The 21,492-nt window shown below is 34.4% G+C and overlaps 1 protein-coding gene across 2 annotated transcripts; it reads left to right on the forward strand.

Annotated features, from left to right (window-relative positions):
• The first annotated feature begins 616 nt into the window (after positions 1–616).
• CSN3 (casein kappa) lies at positions 617–16,099 on the forward strand. Of its 2 annotated transcripts, none has more exons than XM_072775301.1 (6): positions 617–649; positions 6,243–6,385; positions 8,686–8,747; positions 12,175–12,210; positions 13,613–14,111; positions 15,943–16,099. In XM_072775301.1, the coding sequence occupies exons 3-5, from the start codon at positions 8,691–8,693 to the stop codon at positions 14,075–14,077; spliced, it is 558 nt and encodes a 185-aa protein (XP_072631402.1). In that variant the 5' UTR covers positions 617–649; positions 6,243–6,385; positions 8,686–8,690; the 3' UTR covers positions 14,078–14,111; positions 15,943–16,099. The 2 variants fall into 2 exon arrangements, with proteins under 2 accessions (XP_072631402.1, XP_072631403.1); XM_072775302.1 differs by having other exon boundaries at positions 12,178–12,210.
• The last annotated feature ends 5,393 nt before the right edge of the window (positions 16,100–21,492 follow it).

The raw sequence follows: 21,492 nt of genomic DNA on the forward strand, positions 1-21,492 counted from the left end.
CACTGAGGAGGGCACTTGATGGGATGAGTACTGGGTGTTATACTATATGTTGGCAAATCGAACCTCAATAAAAACAAAACAAAACAAAAAAAAAAAAAAAAGAAAAATACCCTTTGAACAAAGACTACACTTCTCTACTCCAAGTTAAAATTGTTCATAGCTAACAGCCCTAACATTAATGAGGGAAACTCTGCCATGATCCATAAGTTGGCTACAAATTAAGGCCAGCCTAATGAGCCTCTTGGCATGACTTGTATAGGGAAACTGCTGTCTCTCTTGGTTATTTTGAGGTATCAGACGTTTCTCAAACATTAAATATTAATTCTTTGGTATTAACATCAGCAATCCCAGTTAAAACTATGGGAGGGAGAATAAGAGGACCAAACTATCCTCAACATAATTTGGTAAATGAATTTTATAATAATTATTTCTTGAAAATGCCAGTTTAAAATATCATTTGCTTAACCAATAGAGCCAACCAGGCACTGCTCAAATTATTATTTTTAATGACATTTGGCTTCATTGGGCAAAGTAAAAGAGAACAAAAGATGGGAATAAAATAATTTAGAACCTGTTTCTAATGAATAAAAAAATAATATAATGTTCTCTTAATCTTAGGAATATCCTCTGACCTGAAAAACAAGAGAAGGTGATAAATATCTTATTATATCTTGTTCAGTACATAATACTTCTAATAATTTTTCATATAGAGAACCAGTATCACCTGATGAGTTATTTCCTTATATAAATGGCTAATATATCCAAGAGATAATATTTCTCCAGAATTCTACATGAATTCAGTAACATGGTAGCAGAGTTATTCTTCTGGGTAAACTTCTGGCCTAAGTTTGATCAAACCAAGGCAACTGAAAGAAAGTAGCTGCAATAGAACAAGGTGAAAAGTGAGGTAGTGGCAGCTAAAGGGCTCCTTCTTCCAATATCTTAAGAATGCATCCAATTTCTCTCAACTATCCAAGACTTAAGTAGAGGAATGAAATACAACCAGGGGCACACTGATCTCTAGCAGCAATCATTCCAAGCGAGAGCCCAGTGAGAGCTGAGATCCACCAACAATCAGAGGGAAGTCAGTTCTAATGCTCTCAGGAAAATCAATCCCAGAAAACTTATCTCTTATCCACATACACTGGCTCTTCAGTGAAATAAATCAGAATTCCAGGGAAAACAGATAATATACCTGCCTACTTCTTCATGACCAGGTTCTGGCATCATCCAGAAGAAAGTAATGAATCCCAAACTTTCAAGTGTATAAAAAGCTATTGAGGTGTTAATTTATTATACAGATTTCCAGGAATGCTCTTCTAAAAATTCTGACTCAATAGTGTGTGCTGACATAAGAATTTGCAACTTAAGCAAGTATCCAGATAATTAATAATTTGTGCAACAAACATTTGAGCGTATAAAATATGCCAGACACTTTAATTAACTCTATGCAGTGGTGAACTTAGGTTCTCATGAAAGAAGACAGAGAATAGTACATGAACATATATAAATTTTGAAAATAATTTTATGTTGTAATATGTTATGAAAAACATAAAAAGATAAAATAATAGAGTGATGAAAAGAAGGAAAGGCCTATTTAGAAAATGTGCCAAGAAACATCTCTCAGAAGACATTTGAGCTGAAATTTAAATAATATATATAAAGGAGACACTATTTGAGAAGTATAAGAGTAAGTTTCAGAGACTATGAACACAAGTAAAAAGTTCCTAATTCAGGAAAGAGTATAGTACCTTCTAAGAAAGAAAGGTTATTGAGACTGACACATAGTGAGAAAAAAAGTGGTGGAAGATAACTTAAGAGGAATAGAGACAATAAATCAACAGAAACTAATAGGTGCTGATAAGATGCTTGGAATTTATCCTAACTGCTAGTGAAAGCCACTGAATGACTTTAAGTAGGAGAATAACCATATCAGGTGTATGTTCAAAAGATAACATTTTTTATAACTATGTGAAGAATGTTTGTAAGTTGACAAGAGTAAAAGTAGGGAGAACCAGAAAGTACTGAGATGGTCAAGTGTGAGATGTCAGAAGCTGGGAATGATTAGAGCAATAAATGTAAGACTACAAAGTGTTGGCAGCTTTCAGGTATATTATTAAAATAGGTGTTTATAACTGTTTTAATGGCTTATTGAGGAGGGGACAAAAGATGACTCATGGGATTTTTTTTTTTTTTTTTTTTTTTTTTTGTCTTCAGCCACACAGAGTATCATGGCATCATTTACTAAAGAGGAAAAAGCTAGTAGAGGACTTGGTTGAGAAAAAGGATGTGTTTGGAAATCAAATACTGTTTTGTTCATATAAATGTGGGGCATCCATTTCACATGCAACTGGAGATTTTTTTTTTAATTTTTATTTATTTATGATAGTCACACAGAGAGAGAGAGAGAGAGGCAGAGACACAGGCAGAGGGAGAAGCAGGCTCCATGCACCGGGAGCCCGACGTGGGATTCGATCCCGGGTCTCCAGGATCGCGCCCTGGGCCAAAGGCAGGCGCCAAACCGCTGCGCCACCCAGGGATCCCCTGGAGATTTTTTTTAAGAGTTTTTATTTATTTATTCATGACAGACACACACACACACACAGAGATAGAGAGAGAGAGAGAGAGAGAGGGAGAAGCAGGCTCCGTGGAGGGAGTCCCACTTGGGATTCAATTCCGGGTCTCCAGGATCACACACCCCGGGCTGAAGGCAGGCGCTAAACCACTGGGCCACTGGGGCTGCCTGTGAATGGAGATGTTAAAGCTACTGCTGGATACCTGAATCTGTAGTTCAATGAAGTTAAGAGAATGTGTATCATATTTAAAACCATAGGAATGAGTAGGTCAACTATAAAGGTATTAAAGAGAGACAAAAGGTAGAGTGGTAAACTCAGGAAGAATCCATGAAAGTTTTCCCAAATGTAGATAGAGTCTGAGAAACATAAGAGGAACCAAAATGTTAATTAAAAGCAGCCAATAATTTGAGAGCTAAAAACAAAAGAATAAATCATTACAGGTCAGAAGGAGCAATCACCATGCCAATGGCTCCAGAGATTGATTAAGAGAAGAATCTAAACATTTCCAATGGATTTGATTACATAGAGGTCATAGTTAACCTGGCTATATATTTTGAATGGTATCAGAGGAATAAAAGACCTATGGAGTAAATAAAGCAAAGAGTCCTAGGATCATATTGGATATATAATGCTTTACAAAACTGAGAGCTTTCTTGATTACCTTTTTTAAAAATCTGTGTTATTATAGCAAGCCCAGAAACTCTGGGATTCTAAAAGTTACTAAAGCATAAATTTATATGTGCACTAATGCCAAGGTCAAACAACACTCATTCTGGGATCCAGATGATATCCAATGTCTTCTTAGGGCCTCAAAAGGGTCTCTCCACCTATGTCCAACAGAAAGCATTATCTGTATACATACTCTCTGCCAGCAGAAACTATGATTGTCTACTACATTCTTCAAAGTGCCCTGTTTTTAATAAGAACTATATAAGTGTGTACTGTTGATTTAAATGCACTGTGTCATATTCCATTTTGCTAGTGTTGAAAAATGTTAAGAGCATTTTACATTACTTTCCCAGAATTTTCACATACAGCAAAGTTTTCCAAAGCATACAAATTTCTGCATTAAAATGTTAATTTTCTGGTGCCTTAATTAATCATGTTCAAAGTTATGTTAGCTATTTACATTGCACCTACTATCACAAACACTGTTATATTTCAAGCACATGATAGAGTATTGACATCAGCCTGGTATTAATGAAGTAGCTGAGAAATAAAATGAGATAGAAAAAATACAATCACATGCTGTGAATACCACAAAAGAAAAGATATAAGGTACATATCAGATATGAAAAATGATAACAGAAGAAGGATTTGTTATGGGTAAAAGAAAGCATAGGTGTCAATGATCACCATCTTATCACAAAATGATTATTTCATTGTGCTTGAAATGTGAACATATGAACTCACAATCACGTCTTACCCAGCTCCACTACGTCGTTATATAAACAGACATGATTTGGGACCTAAACAGGGGAAAGAAGCTTTAGCTAGACTAAGAAGCCCTGTTGGCCCTTTCCCCACAATTCAGGGATGTTTCAGGAGTAGACTATGATCCCTGAATTGAATAGATGACGAGGTCAAGGCTAGTGAATCAGTTTCAGATTGTAAACACTCTTAAGTTTTAGGACCTTGTTTATCACTATTCCAACTTCCTGAGATATTTCACATCCATGGGAGTTCTGATCTTCCTTTTATTTTTCTTTGGAAAATACCAGAGAATCTGAGTTGCTCCAATGTAGAGTTCAACTAGTTCATCTATACCAGCCAATCAAAACTCTTTAGCTCTCTTAGACTGCCTTAGGTTAATATATACATGCGGAATACTCCATGTCACTAGTATTCAGGTAAATGTTAGGACTGTAAGTTTCACAAGGGCAAGGATCTTGGCCTGCTTTGGTTACAATTTATTCCTAATGCCTGAGACAGCACCTGAGCTAATATAAGAACTCAACAGGGCAGTCCGGGTGTCTCAGTTGGTGTAGCGCCACCTTCAGCCCAGGGCGTGATCCTGGAGACCCGGGACTGAGTCCCACGTCGGGCTCCAGCATAGAGCCTGCTTCTCCCTCTGCCTGTATCTCTGCCTCTCTCTCTCTCTCTCTCTCTCTCTGTCTCTCATGAATAAATAAATAAAATCTTAAAAAAAAAAAAGAAGAAGAAGAACTCAACAAATACCCAGTGTTTCAAGAAGGTCAGATTATTGTTTGAGGTAGATGGGTGACCCCACTGTAGAAATGGTTTTCTCTTGGTATAGGTAAGGATTCCTAGCATTCCCAGGTGAAATAAAATTACTGAAATATATTTTCCCACTAAAACAATATTATTAAAAGTGTTCTGACGTCTAATACTTGTGAATAATACTAATTTAAATAAATTCTGGTAATTGTGAATTAAATACTCAAAATTAGTATCATTCTATGGCTCTAAATCAATGACTGAGAAATTATCACATAGAAAAGAATGCCTTCATAATTTGGAGACTGACCAGTCCATAATTTTCTATCACTTGACCCTGACAACCAAAGAAAAAAGGTGTGACTAAACAGTCTATACAGAATGTCTGGTCTTAATACCCAGACAACTTGTTTTAGCAGTTTTGAATCTCTGCCATCTTTCTGCAAACACCAGAAGCCAACTATTCTGAGAAATAGAAAATCTCAACTCACTCTGTACATACTCAATAAGCATTCATTCTATGATTCTGAACACTGTTCCTAACTTTCTAAGACATGAGATTGTTCTAAGAAAAAAAAACAAGAATATAGGCAGAGCTACAATGATGATACTATTTCTTCTATTCTGGCAGTCTTACATTGATTCCTGTAAATACTTCAATCTTGCCAAGACCTCACAGCACAATTAACATTTTTTTTTCCCCAGAGAAATGCAAACAAAAGAAAATATCCTTTTCTGAAGTAGCTAAGCAAATTACTTGGTTAGCTATTTTACCAAAACAACCCCCATATTGGTGGTTTTATGATACTGACTATATATGTCAGAATGAGCTATCTCTAAAATAGAGCAATTATCCTCAACTCAATAATTTCATTTTGTATATCAAGAGTATTACTTGTATTACCAAAACCTAAAAATCTAAAATAAAATTTGATTCTTAAGAGCTTAATCAATGAACAAATGTATACTGAATGATTACACCATGAGTTTACTGAAAACTGTATGTTGCAGCTCAAATGCAAATGGCTATTTTATATTAATTAAAATATTTCACATTAGATTTAACTTGTAAGAAATTGTCCTGGGTGTATAAGAAATGGTCATTTTTCTAATTTTCAGAAATCAATAGTTGTAATTCTATAAAGAAGATCAACTAGAGCTCATAATGTATGCAGTATCACTTGATATCTATGTTTTAAATGAAAAAAACTTTAAAAATATGAGTGTTGTGGTTAGCTATTTTTCATTTTTACAACAGCTTTAAATTCAAATAGGTAGGGTTACTTAAGAATACAATTATTTTTTTTAGAACTCTTCTGTATCTTTTTATGAAACATAAAAATTCATTCCTTAAAAAGTGTAAGTAGTCTTTCTTCAGGTTTTACAAATGACAACTCTATTTCCCCCTCCACATTTCATTTACTAAGATTGACCCAAAGATGACCCTACTGTGATCAAATCTTTCCTTTTTGTCATCTTCCTATTCAGTGAAATGTAGGAGGAAAATAAATCACGTGAGCAAAGCACTAATACCCTTTAATAAGTCTTCAGTTATTTATCTTGGGTCTTCCCTACAATCGAGAGGCCAACTCAACCTACCGCCAAGCAAGACCTGACAGGCACAAGGAAAGGTAATCATATTGAAACATCCAGAGAGAGTGATTCCTTTTCACAGTAGGTGTTAATAATACCACCAAAGTTATTTTAGAAGCACATTTTCTTCCTTTACGCTTTTATTGTTAAGCTTGAATATGTCTTGGCTTCATTTTTTTTTTTTTTCTTGGCTTCATTTTGACATTAGTTTCTAACCTAAACCTTAGATTCTGAATGATGTAAATGATCAGATTTACTTTTAACTTCACTTTGGGGTAAAGGTCAAGTTTTGATACTCATAAATTACTAAAGAAAATGTAAATTCTGAAGAACAAGGTAGAGAGGCAAAGCCAAACTCTTAACTACAGAGAACAAACTGATAGTTACCAGAGGGGAGGTGGGTGGGGGAATGGGTTACATAGGTGATGGGGATTAAGAAGTGTAATTGTGATGAATACCAGGTGCTGTATAGAAGTGTTGAGTCAAAATATTACACACCTGAAACTAATATTACACCATATGTTAACTGTAATTTAAATAAAACCTTTAAAAATTCATAGAAACTAAATAATTAAAAACTAGAAAATAAGGTATTTAAGACAAAGAATCTATTTCAACAGACAAATGTGGAGAGTTAACTTTTCATCAAATGACATGTAATAATAATCCAGATCGATCCCTTAATTAATTTCAAATATAATGTTATCTTAAGGTCACAATTTTATTTGTTATAGTATAACTATTGTTTTAAAACATGCTCTTTTGTATCGTCATGAAAGCTGAATAGTTCTACTATTTTACAAATTATTTCTATCTTACCAAGTGATGAGGGCAAAGTCAAGTACTCATTGGTTTAAGTAGCTGATAAGTTATGTATGGTCTTATCTGATTTCTGTTTATGCTAAAAAGGAAGGAATTACTATCATTTTATAGAATGTTGTGTGTGTGTGCTTGTGTGTTATAACTTTGTGGGAACTGAACAGGAGTCTTATTCACCATAGAAATTTATTGTTCAATCTATAATTTTAAAAGTTAAATAATCTATGTTCATAATACTTGCTAACACTAGATCTTAATCATTCCAACAACAACAAAAAAAGAAATAATAATTATATGACACGCTAGGGGTATTAATTATCACTACAATGGTAATCATATTACAATTTATAGTATGTATCAAATCAACATGTGGTACACCTTAAATTTATACAGTGTTATATATCAAATATATTTCAATTAAAAAGTTAACTGTCAAGTAAACACTTACTCTTTATGAAATTTGAATATGCTGTAGGTTGTACAGATTTGATTCCATATGAGTACTTTTCTATCCACTGATATCCCATCAACAGTTTAGTAGACAGCCTTAATCATTATCACCTGGGAATGGAGGCAAATAGAGTTTGATGTGCTTCCTCTTTCCAAGCCTGGGTTTTAACTCTGTGACCCTTTGTCATAAAACTCTGTTTGCAGGACTCAAGTCTATTACAAGTATGGCAATAACAAGAGCTATATCAAATATATCATAAAGAATGCATTTTCAGGATCCACCCTCTTCCCTTCATCTTACATGTTCCCATTAGATCGATCATGGAATTACAGAATCTTAGAAATCAGTTAAACCTTCATTTTAGATTAGAAAGATAAGGTCCAGGCAAGGGAAATTACTTTGCCAAAGTTATACAAGCAGAGGTAGGGACTGGGCTAGAACACAGTCCTCCAAAGGAATGTATAGTCACAACACTCTCCAACATAAAACCACACAGCTAGTTTCTGTTGTTTACAAAACCATGCCTAACTTATTCACCTGGCATTCAGGGCTTCTACTTTTGCTGCCCTAAACATTCTTTTCTACTTTATCTTTCCCTTCTTATAAAACACCACTCCATTCAAAATGTTTATGGATATCCCCAAGGCTTTCTTCTACACTTGAGAAGGTTTTGTCCGTATTTATCTCTCCATGGACAAATCCCATCTATATGCCATCTCCTTCACAAAGAATTTGATGATTCTTTTAACTGAGACCTTCTATCTGCAGAAAACCACTCGTGGCATTTTCCACTTTCTTTCCCCTTACACTGATTTGTGTATGTTTTAATGCTTTTCCTAAAACTGATGCTAGATGCTGGGAAAGCCTGTATCAGAGTCACCCTAATAATCTCGTTTGGTTTTTCTAAAGCTTACGATAAAGTTTCCACATTGGCTAAATCTACCCATAAATCTGGCTTTTTCCCTCCCTTAAAGCAAAACAAAATAAAACAAACAAACAAAAAAGTCCCAAGTCACTTCTAAATTATAAAAGATCCTTTTAATTTAATTTTTTTATTTTTACTTTTAGGTGCAATGATGAAGAGATTTTTCCTAGTTGTGAATATCGTTGCATTAGCCTTGCCATTTTTGGTGAGTCAATTTCATCTAGTCAATTGTAGTAAGACTTTAAGAAAATTTTATTTAAAAGTTCTAATTATGCAAATTTTTCTAAGTGCAGTTGTACTTACTTCATATAACAAAATAATTGGGGATCCCTGGGTGGCGCAGCGGTTTAGCGCCTGCCTTTGGCCCAGGGCGTGATCCTGGAGACCCGGGATCGAGTCCCATGTCGGGCTCCCGGTGCATGGAGCCTGCTTCTCCCTCTGCCTGTGTCTCTGCCTCTCTCTCTCTCTCTCTCTCGCTCTCTCTGTGACTATCATAAATAAATAAAAAATTTAAAAAAAAAGAACAAAATAATTGTATACTGGCTATATTTTCTTAAAAACAACTTATTGTTACATTCTGGGGGAAAAACAATAGTGGAAATATTTTAAAATTACAAAATGCTCTAAAAATAATTCCTAAAAAATAAATACATAAATCATATTTCAGATCAGAAATTCCTTTAATTAAATTCCTATCTCAGATCCTTTTTCTTTAGAAACTAAATCCTTAAAACATTAGGAACTTGGTTAAAGATTTTCCACCAGTATCAAAGACCTTGAACACATCTACTTTTAACATTCAAATATCATTGTGTCTTTTGTTATACTCCTCTCATTATGTCAACTGACTCCTCCCCAGGGATAGTATCCATAAACAATTCTATGGTTTTCAGACATTTTCTTGAATTGCATGCTATATGTTAAAGCTATTGGACCAAGGAAAAAGATTTGGCTTTTTTCTTTCTTTCTTTCTTTCTTTTTTTTTTTTTTTTTTTTGACTTGCTTTCATGTGTGTTGGCTTTTGCTGTTTTATTTTCACGTTCATTCGGGGATCCCAGGCACTTATTTGCCAATAGCAAGAGCAAGAAAACAAACAGAAGATGTTATATGACCATCTCTTAGATTATATATTTTGGAAGACACTATTGCTTGCTTCATAATTCATGTATTACTAAATTTAGACTTGCTTTTAAGTTGATATCTATTAAATAATTCTATTAGGTAAATTCTTGGAGTCAAACTCTAAAAATTTGTATTATGGCTTTCACATTTATTTTCTTTCATTTATTCTTTTCAATTTATTGTAGCCACCAGCACATTGCAAACTTGGGTTCTTTCTTTGAGGGACAGGATTAAAATTTATATAAGAAAATTATTCTTTTAGGTTATGGACACAATTCCAACTTGTGTTGTGGGGGAGGGGAGAGGAGTTGTGGGTTCTCACACACCACCAAGTAATTTTTGGACACCACCAGAGTGTTGAAGAATTTGACTCAATTCTGACACTATCTTCCCAGAGATAGTGTCAAATTTCACAAGTTAAGGTTTTAGACCTACAAAACCTCCCACTTCAGACCTTAGTTGCAAGCCCGGGCTGTTACCTGTAGTTCTGAAGACTGGCTATAGATGGGAAGTTCCCACAACTCCCTTCTTGGGCTTGGTTAGTTAGCTAGAGTGGCTTACAGAACTTAGGGAATGTTTTACTTACTAGATTATGGGTTTATAAAAGGATATAACAGTCAGATGGAAGAGATGCACAGGGTAATATATGTGGGAAGAGTTGCAGCCCTCCTATACCCTCTCCAGGAAAGTCATTCTCCCTGAATGTCCATGTGTTCACCAAACTGGAAGCTCTCCCAATTCATCCTTTCGGGCTTTTGTGGCGGCTTCATTACATAGAGATGACTTATCAGCCATTGACAACTGATTCAGCCTCCAGTCCCTTAACCTGTCCCTGGAGGATCAGGAGGTGGAATTTAAAGTCCCAACCTTCCAATCAAGTGGTTGGTTTTTATGCCAACCAGCCCCTATCCTCAGGTGGGGTCCAAACGTCATTTCATTAACATTATAAAATACACCTTCTTCCCCAAGGCACCCCCATCACTTAAGAAATTATAAGAATGGGGATCCCTGGGTGGCTCAGTGGTTTAGTGCCTGGCTTTGGCCCAGGGCGTGATCCTGGAGTCCCGGGATCGAGTCCCACATCAGGCTCCCTGTATGGAGCCTGCTTCTCCCTCTGCCTGTGTCTCTGCCCACCCCCTCTATGTCTATCATGAATAAATAAATAAAATCTTTTTTTTTAAAAAAAAGAAATTATTAGGGTTTTAGGAACATAACTGTGCCAGAAACTAGAATGAAGACCAAATATATATTTATTATAAATTGCAGTATCACATGATCCACAACTTCCAACTCTATGGCAACCTCTTCCTGAGCAACTTGATCCTCCTCTAGCTCCCAAACACTCCTTCCCATTTTCACAAAGGCTTCAAGCCAGAGGGACATGAACAAATAATTCAAAAAAAGAATGAAAGTTTATAGACATATAGAATTTTGGAAGTAAGGCTTCCAGGACCTTGAGGGGGCTAGCTATTGTTGGGAAAAGGTCATTTATTACTGTCTAATAAAACCTGAGTTTTGAGACTCTTCAAATGTATATTGGTGGGTCACATGCTTGAGGGATAATTGCCAACACGTATCTTGAGGGATTTAGAGGTAAAAGAAATTTCTAAAGGAATTTTTATATGTTAAAGTAGACTTCCAGGATCCTGGGGCTCAGGATCAGGGGCAATCAGGCTAAGATTGTCTTCTGCCCTGAGCAATGTATCAACATTGAGGCAGTTGAGTCTGTAGAGGAATGTCACTCTGCCTGATTCAAGGACTTGTCATTGAACTGTACATAGTAAGGAAATTTAATAATTTTTCTTTTGCCTTTCTTTCTGACATCATTATGACCTCATGTCAAAAGTTTATAAAACCATTGTGAGTTTCTAAAGCTTTAAGTATATGCCTATGGAACTTGTTTTCTCTCCTGATTCCCTATACATGTTGCAATCCAGAATTAAGAAAAGTATTATAAAAACAAGTGAAAGTTGATTTTTTAAAAAAACCCTATTATTTATATAACATTTATATTTTATGTGAAAGGCAATTTTTTAACCTAAATAAATCTCATAAATATCTTAGTAGGAGAGCAGAAAGTATACTCAATGCTCCTCTTATTTTTAACAATATACATTCAAAAGGCAAACAAAATCCCTCCAAAAAACCCAATGTACATTCAATACAAACTTAATATGTTACTTATATTTTTCATTTAAGCAGCTATCATGTATATTTGTTGGCACAGGGGTCTGATGATCATATTACTTTCAACCTTAAACTCTTCTCCCCAGGGTTGATTTTTAAAGATTTTAATTAGTTTATTGCTGTCACTTCTTGAGTAGTTCATAGGACTTATAGATTAAATAACCATGGAGAATGCTTTACAATATTTTACAATATTAAAAACATGGAAACCTTGTTTAGTCTTTAGTACAAAAGATTTATAAAACCACACGCACAAAAAAAAAAAAAAAACTGGACTCTGCCTAATATTTTTTTAACTTATTTCTTCTTTCTGTGAACCTCAGCAGGGTGCAGAGGTGCAAAACCAGGAACAACCAACTGTAAGTTTATTTAAATTATTTCTAACAGAGATAAGAACTCTGAAGTATAATATTATACAAAGTTCAATGATATTTAAATGCCTTATATCTAGAAATTAATAAATAAACCCCATAAAATAATCTCATAATCTTTGAAAAAAGTATCACCTTAGCAACCAAATGTATGAATCAATCTCAATATTCATTTGAAAACTGTGGATTCTTTTTATAACCCAAGTCATGTGTTTTTGGTTTTCATGTTTATTTTGCAACATGAGAAAACTGTCTTAAAGTTTAATATTGGGAAAAGAGGAAAACAAATGTAAAGTTTAGTATCTCTCCTCACTGAAGACTTGGGGAAAGATCCCTCTCTGACCCATCTTTGAATACTTCTCATATGTTTGCACTGACCTCCTCTTTTTCCCAAATATGTTTGAATGAACACATTTAAATGTGTCTCCTTTCATGAGAAGTACTTGCTTTGCAGTATAATTTTGTTGATTTGTTTTTACTCATATGAAAAGGTCTAATGGCATATTTTTATAAATGCACATAAGAGACACACAGAGGCAAAGAAAAATAGAAAATTCCCTAACTGAAAAAAAAAAAAAAAAGAAAATTCCTTAACTGATTTTTAGTGAATAAAATGAAGCTGAAAATAATCCAAAGTATAAATCCAGGCATCCTCTCACATCACATTATTTTACTACTCTGCTACAATTAGTTTAGAAAAAAAATGTACCCTCAGCCTAATCTCTAGATAAATAAATTTGTAAAGAATTACAAATATGTGGTAAGAATACATATATACATATGTACTTACATATATATGAAAATATATATATGCACATATATTTCTGTGTGTGTGCTATGTTTAAACACAGTATGTCAAAGCTCTCTGAGATTTTTCTAGCTGTTGTACTTGCTATAATGCCCCACGTTTACTGAACACTTTTCATACATGCCTAAACCTAGGCAACGTGGTTTTACATTATGGATTACCTCAACTAATTTGTTTGAAGCAAACATTTTGGGGGCATCTGGGTGACTCAGTGGTTGAGTGTCTGCCTTTGGCTCAGGTCATGATTCCAGGGTCCTGCAATGGGGCTTCCCAGAGGGGACCTGCTTCTCCTTCTGCCTCTGTCTCTTCCTCTCTCTCTGTGTCTCTTATGAATAAATAAGTAAAATCTTTAAAAAAAAGAAACTAACATTATTTTTAGTGTTTGCTGAAAATCAAAAAGTGGAAGGGAAGAGGACAAATCTGTATCTTTGTAAAATAATATAGTGATTGAGTTCATTACTTCCAGTATTGTAGTTATTTAAAGTCAAACACTGAAATATGTACTTCAAAAAGTTCTGATTTAAGATATCTCTATATTCTAACCTACAATAATGCCATCTGCATGATGTATTCTTTTTACAGTGTCGTGAGAATGATGAAAGACTGTTCAATCAGAAAACTGTCAAGTATATCCCTATTCATTATGTGCTAAATAGCTTTTCTCACTATGAACCCAACTACTACCCACATAGACCAGCTGAACCAATTAATCATCAATATGTGCCTTATCCATTTTATGCAAAACCTGCAGTTGCAGTTAGGACACATGCCCAAATTCCTCAATGGCAGGTCCTGCCAAATGCCTACCCACCCACTATGATGCATCGCCCACAACTACATCCATCATTTATTGCCATTCCCCCAAAGAAAATTCAGGATAAGACAAGCATCCCTACCATCAATACCATTGCTACTGCTGAGGCTACACCTATTCCTTTCACTGAACCAAAAGTGAACACTGCAGTCACTTCAGATGCTTCCTCAGAATTCACCATCACAAGCACACCTGAGACTACCACAGTTCCAGTTACTTCACCTGTAGTCTAAAAACTCTGAGGAAACACCAAAGAAGACAACGCAGGTAAATGAGAAAAAGACAAAAATAAATAGTACAGACAAGATTCATGTATTTATCAGTATAATCATAATACCTAAAATAGTATAATAGATAAATTAAGCTTATTATGAGAGTAAGCAAAATGAGTTCATTATAATTGTAATTTGGTGGTGCCATAGCATTGATATACTAGATTCTGTTCCAATAAGAAATGAAATATCTTCTTTTACAAACTACAGAAAAATTAGAGATTTTATTAGCAAACTTTATTTCAATAATTGAAACACTCTTAGAATCTACTAGTTTTGTTTCATTCCTACTCATACACAAGGAAAGTAGAGTACCATATTATGTTAAACTTACGATTTTTCTTATTTCAAAAATAAATTTTTAGAACATTTATATAGAATATGAGGGTAAATACATTTTAAACATTTAACCATGTTCTTGCACTCTTAATTTTGCCCTGAATCAAACAAAAGGAAGTACATTTTCCATGCATTCCTTTATTTCAGACATCATTTCTGAAAGTGTCCAGGAAGCCAGGCACTCAAAATTTCTTGTATTCTAAGATGAACCCATGGGAAAATTGGAATTCCTAGTTTTAAAAGCACATATATACTAAAGGAATACTTTCAGAATCTTAAATGTGATGCCAACATTTCCATTTATTATTTGGATCAATGAATAATGGCAAAATCTAAACTGAAATTTATGGAAAGAAATTAAAGGGAAAGATAAATAAAATAGAGAATAACCAGGATGTGAAGTACTTTGGGGGAGAAAGTTGTAAAATTTTAAGGTTCTTTGAAATAAATATTTTCAGTGCATCACATTGTCTACACGTTATATAACCTGAAATACAACACAGTGACCTGTGATACAAGGGAATAGTATTAGACCAGAGAGGGTATTTGTTTCATCTTTGTGACTTAGGCAAGTCATTGCTCTCTCTGAACTTTCATTTTCTCTTAATTTTGGGTTCTATAGGGTTCAAGTGACAGTGCATATTGTGGAAAGATTGTAAAAATGATCAGTCTACAAAATGTATTAAAAGAATAAAATCCGTAAATGCTAAAATTTACTTTTAACCAATATCTTGTTCTTACTAAATGGTAGAAATGTTACATAGTTATCTCAGATTACTCCTATAGCAACCATATGGGACAGATTATATTACTATCTTGAATTCACAAATAAAAAATAACTGGCCCATGGATATTAAATAAATTACCACAACTCAAAAGTTCAAAACTGGGAACCAAACCAAACCTGTCTGGTTTCAGATAGTAAAGCAAAATTACTGTGCTATTTCTACACAGACTGTCTAATGCACAGAAATAGGGAAAACACATTATGGTTTTCTTAGACAAATGTATGTGCAAATTATATTATTTAGCTCTTATTTAATAGGACATATGGTAGGAAAAAGAAAGTGAGATGGTAGATAAATTTTTGACTTATTAAAATTTAGAAAATAAAATAAGAAAATTAATAGAAGCAACATGAAAGCAAGTAGTAAAATTACATATTTTATTGATTCAAAATGTTACATGATTCCGTTTCTAATGAAATAATCATTATTTCAGTAGTTATGAGTAAACTCATAAACCTAAATTTCTAAGTTAAAAACAGTGCATAATATCACTTATAAAGAAGCATATTAAGGACATTGTCTTAGTGTAAATATTAAGCAAAGTCAATTATTTTCAGTTACTATAAGCCAAGTTTAAATATTTAAATTTATAAAATCCTTGGAAACAGATATATGAGACAAATCACTTAAATAAGAGTCTACATGAGAACTATTAACATACTATTAGCTAAATTCCTCAACTTTCACCATTTTTTATAGGTCTTGCTGAAACCAAATGACTACTCCAAACTCTTCCTTTGGTCACTCGTCTAAATTCATTCAAGAGAGAATGTGATTTTGATGAATTTGGCTCCTTTCTCTTCTCATCTCACATTTTACATCCAGATCACATTTAATTTTTTGTTTCTTGCACAATAAAGCCATTTGAATGCAAGCGGATCTCTTAATTGAGGAGTCTGTGGATTATACCTCAGGGATCTTTGAAACCTTGAAATTCCAAGGCAAATTTAGTGTGAATTTGAATAAATAAGTTTATCTGGGGGCAAAGTTCATAATGTTCTCCAATTCTCAAAGTGGTCCATGGTCTAACGGTGATTAAGAATGTCTTCTCTAGTATGACACCAGAACATCTAAACTTACAAGTATGTCATCAGAACTAGAAAAGGATTAAGTTAACATTTTCCAATCCAAGGGACCACAAAGTGACTCTTGGGAACCCTGGAAACTCCATCAGCTTCTGTAATTTTGCCATGGATCTGTATTTGTAGCTGTGGTATCTATAGCCTGCCTATACCCAAATTGGCTCCTAGGAATTATCTAAAATTAGCAATACTGTGGAGCACTTAAATTTAATGTTAACTCTAGGGCAGCCCAGTTGGCTCAGCGGTTCAGCGCAGTCTTCAGCCCAGGGCCTGATCCTGGAGACCGGGGATCGAGTTCCACATCGGGCTCCCTGCATGGAGTGTGCTTCTCCCTCTGCCTGTGTCTCTGCCTTTCTCTCTGTGTGTCTCTTATGAATAAATTAAAAAATCTTAAAAAAAAAATAATGTTAACTTTGGAGTTTCCAGGGTTTCATATCTATCTGTCCAAACATAAACATGGGTATGTGCATGCACATTGCGCGCACACACACGCACACAAGGAAACTTCTGGAATTGTAGTCTTCCAGTCTACAAACATTGGTGAATACTCAAAGTCCAAAAATAGAGTTTTCCCTTAAACACATATTGCAAGGTAAATGAATGGGTTGTTCATGTGCTTGCTCCATATTTAACACATCCTGCCAGAGAAAATATAAATTACTCAACCCTTACAAAGTGCTTACTGTCACCCTTCTAATACTTTTGTGAAACCCTCAACAGATGTGTTATTATTTAGGAATGATCTTTAGCCCTTTACCAACTCATTCATTCAAATTCTAGAGTCTGGAAGAGGAAGAGAGGCATGGTCAGGAGCATGGGATGGCTGGACCTCATTTGCTATGACTATTAACTATTAATTTCTTGAAAAACAAAGCAAAAATGTGGAAGAGGTAGAATTTATTTTATTAGTTAAAAATATCATCTAGTAGGTACAAGGTACTATAAGAATTACAGTACTATATAATGATATTTAATAATAACAATATTTAATAATAATATGCAATCAGTATACCCTATAGACCAGTCAATATTCTATTTGTTTACACATATTTACTAAATTAATATGTACCCATGGACTACATGTTGTTGTTGCTGCTGCTACTGTTGTTATGCTAGAGAAATGAAATAATTTTCCCCAAGTGGGACTGGGGTTTCAACCCAGATAGTTTTGCTTTATTTTTTTAAGAGAGAGAGAGCAAGAGGGGAGGGGGACAAAGGGAGAGTGAAAGAGAATCTTAAGCAGGCTCCACACCCAGAATGGTCTGACACAGGGCTCGATCTCACAACCCTGAGATCATGACCTGAGCTAAAATCAAGGGTTGGAGGATTAACTAACTGAGCCAAAAAGGCACCCCACAGATAGTTTTGCTTTAAAGTCCTTGCTCTTAACCATTTGAACACTACTATATAAGCATTTCCACTCTGGTAGGTGAAATAAAATATGAAGCATACTTTGAAATTTTTTTAAAAATCTTACATATAAAGCTCTTTCACATATATTAATCTTCACCAATAATCTCTTAAAATAATTTGTTACTGCTCTTCATTTTCTATGTGTGAAAACAACTTCAAAACAGACATAAAGTAGTGAAAATTTATGGGCTTTGGATTTGGATAGAACTCAAAGTTTCAGCAAAAATTATCCTTACCGTGTGACCTTGAGCAATAAATAGAATAAAAATTAATATTTTTGATTCTTTGATATATATGTGTCAGGCTTTGTAACAAGGATTTTATAGGTATTAGTTTATTCCATGTGGTACTCTGTTAGATACTATTATTATGCTCATATATAAATGAGGAAACTGAGACTCAGATTAAGTAACTTGCACAAGACCATAAACCACTAAGTAGTAGAGTTTAGCTTGAACTCTAGCAATTTAATGCACCAGGCTTCATTACCTTATTACTAGACTATACAAACTGTAATCAGAGATATTCATTAATGTGCCCTATATTAACTGGGCATTCGGTCAATTTTCGTTCTTTTATCCCTAAGTTCCCTAAGTAATATTTCCAAGGACATCCATTGCCCACAAGGTAAAGTCAACTTTTATGATTTTGCTATCACCTTCCCATATCATCTCTTTTCCTTACATCCTCATATCATACACTCCAGTGACTTAAAACCTCTGGTGGCTACTTTAGCTGTACCAATACCAACACAAGCACTTTTCTGAAGCTGCTCAAGTTCTTCTGATAATTCATTTTTTTATGACTATAACTGCAACACCTTTTCTTCCTTTTTTTTTTATAATAAATTTATTTTTTATTGGTGTTCAATTTGCCATCATACAGAATAACACCCAGTGCTCATCCTGTCAAGTGCCCCCCTCAGTGCCCGTCACCCATTCACCCCTACCCTCCCCCCCGCCCTCCTCTCCTTCCACCACCCCTAGTTCATTTCCCAGAGTTAGGAGTCTTCATGTTCTGTCTCCCTTTCTGATATTTCCTACCCCTTTCTTCTCCCTTCCCTTCTATTCCCTTTCACTATTATTTATATTCCCCAAATGAATGAGACCATATAATGTTTATCCTTCTCCGACTGACTTATTTCACTCAGCATAATACCCTCCAGTTCCATCCACGTTGAAGCAAATGGTGGGTATTTGTCATTTCTAATGGCTGAGTAATATTCCATCATATACATAAACCACATCTTCTTTATCCATTCATCTTTCGATGGACACCGAGGCTCCTTCCACAGTTTGGCTATTGTGGACATTGCTGCTAGAAACATCAGGGTGCAGGTGTCCCTGAATTTCATTGCATCTGTATCTTTGGGGTAAATCACATAATCGAAATCTGATTTCTTGGCTTAGAGATCATATATATATTTTTAAAGATTTATTTACTTATTTTAGAGAAAGTGAGGCGAGTACAGAGGGAGAGAGAGAATCTCAAGTAGACTTGCCTCTGAGCATAGAGCCCAGGTGGGGCTCAGTCTCATGACACCAAGACCATAATCTAAGCCAAAATCAAGAGTCAGACACTTAACTGACTGAGCCACCCAGGTGCCCCTTGGATATCACATTCTTAAGAAAACCTTTCCTGAACTTCCAAAATCAAATGACCTACTAATGTGCTACCACAATATCCTGTTTCTGCCAGTTCCTTCCCCCTTAGTAGTCATCAAACACTGTTACACCTGCCTGTCTACCTTTCCTGCTGGCCTATTATCCCTATGAGCATAGGAACTCTATTCTGCCCACTACTATATCCAAGGTAAAGACTTGATACAGTGTAGGAACTAAATAAATATTTGTTAAACAAATGAGTAAATAAAGGAATAAGTAGATTGTTAATGACTGAAGTTGAAATACCCATTTAGGAGGATTAAATAACCTAGACCTTCCTTGCTGAAATCTAAAAAAAGTAAATGTTGACTTCAGCAGTTTATTTGTGATCACAAATCAAACCACCAAAGCCAGTGATATTGTTAAACCAAGTTTAAACTCAAAAGGGAATTACTACAAATCATTATCACCAATCACAGCAATATAAAAGTATAAAGAGAGAATGTTTTTATAACTTACTCTCAATTTTCAAGGAAAGAAAGCTGAATGTCAACAGAATGATAATTAAGTTACTATATCAACATTATGTATTATCTTAACTTTAGCAGACTATTTAAAAGGAGATGACATCATGTTCTCTTCCTAATATGATATACTTGAGGAGTGGCCACATGCCCATATTAATGAAATCATGACTATAAAGTCAGACTGATGAACAAAAACAGACTTAAAATATCAAGCATATTCTTTTTTTTAAAGATTTCATTTATTTATTCATGATAGACATAGAGAGAGAGAGAGAGAGAAGCAGAAACACAGAGGGAGAAGCAGGCTCCACACTGGGAGCCCGACACGGGACTGGCACGGAACCGCTGAGCCACCCAGGGATCCCCAAGCATATTCTTTTATGTGCATATTTTATTGACTATATTGAAAAATCCCAGAAACTCTTGAAGGCAAGATTAAACTCTTATACATTCCTATAAAATAATATTTGGCATTAATATAGCTATTTTCCATATTTAAAAATCATTCTTTTGAATCACTCATCACAAAATACCTACAACCATTACTGGGATGTTAAGACAGAACTTTAATGAATAAAACCTTTAAATATTTCAGGCCATAGAAATGATAAATTTTAAACTACTGATTTCAATTAATAGTAAAAATAATTAAAAAGTTATAAGGAATAAAATAATTTTTCTAAAATTTATCTTTGAAACATATTTCCACAAAAATAATCCATGAAAGTAATTGATGTTGTCAACATATCTGACTTTCTTTTAATCAGTATTAACCATTAACCCTTGTCAACAGTAATGATATTAAAGTTTTCTCAATCTCTCCCCAACAGGAAATAAGTAGGAGGGACATCAAAGTATGAAAGGTTTATTTATTGAAAGGGTGCTTACTAGTTTTAATTTGGAGACAACATCTACTAGAGAAGAATCAGCTTGGTAAGGAGAAGATAAAATCTGCCCAGAACACAGAGGAGAAACCCTCTTCTAAGGTATCTAACACAGGTAAGAGTGTGGAACATAAATTTTTCATTAGACTCTGGGCTTTCCATAGTTTGGACACAAATGTAATAGTTAAACTAATCACTGAAATGATATGCTGACTGAGATAAACTGAACTTGTTTCTAATATTATACTAATTATTATGGGAACTGTTCATACACCATCAAAAGACAGAGTTTCACTTTTTCTGCAGTTTAATCAAAGCTTATTCGTATGAATAACTCAAATTCTATGGCCAAATAGCAACCTTTGATAAAATGCAAGTTAAGTAAAAATCATAAAGCAAGTTTGTCTTCATTAAGTAAAAACTTCTGTAACAGGAATGCTCCATTCTGCCTAAGACACTGATGAAAAAGTGGGTGCCAATTTCAATGCTTGCTTCAACCCTTCCAGGCCTCTATAGAAATATTGGCTTAAACATCATAAAAGTATGAATTATAATTTTTAGCTAAAACTTTCTAAAAATAATTTTACTTAATAGGCTTTTTCTTATATTTAAAGAAGCATTATGACGTTAACCCTAATTACCCTCATATTATTAGAACTTTATAAAGGATGCAGAAAGCCTTTAGGTAACCAGCAAATTATTTAGTGATAGTACTGCTCCCTGAAAAGTCTCAATATCA

This window comes from Canis lupus, chromosome 14 (genome assembly GCF_048164855.1).
Source record: "Canis lupus baileyi chromosome 14, mCanLup2.hap1, whole genome shotgun sequence".
NCBI classification, from domain to species: Eukaryota; Metazoa; Chordata; class Mammalia; order Carnivora; family Canidae; genus Canis; species Canis lupus.

Excerpts from the sequence above, each read along its gene's own strand:
- CSN3 (XM_072775301.1), top strand. The coding sequence starts at position 8,691 with ATGATGAAGAGATTTTTCCTAGTTGTGAATATCGTTGCATTAGCCTTG. Across the intron at positions 8,748-12,174 it reads CATTAGCCTTGCCATTTTTG|CAGGGTGCAGAGGTGCAAAA; the intron begins GTGAGTCAATTT and ends TGTGAACCTCAG. Across the intron at positions 12,211-13,612 it reads AAAACCAGGAACAACCAACT|TGTCGTGAGAATGATGAAAG; the intron begins GTAAGTTTATTT and ends TTCTTTTTACAG.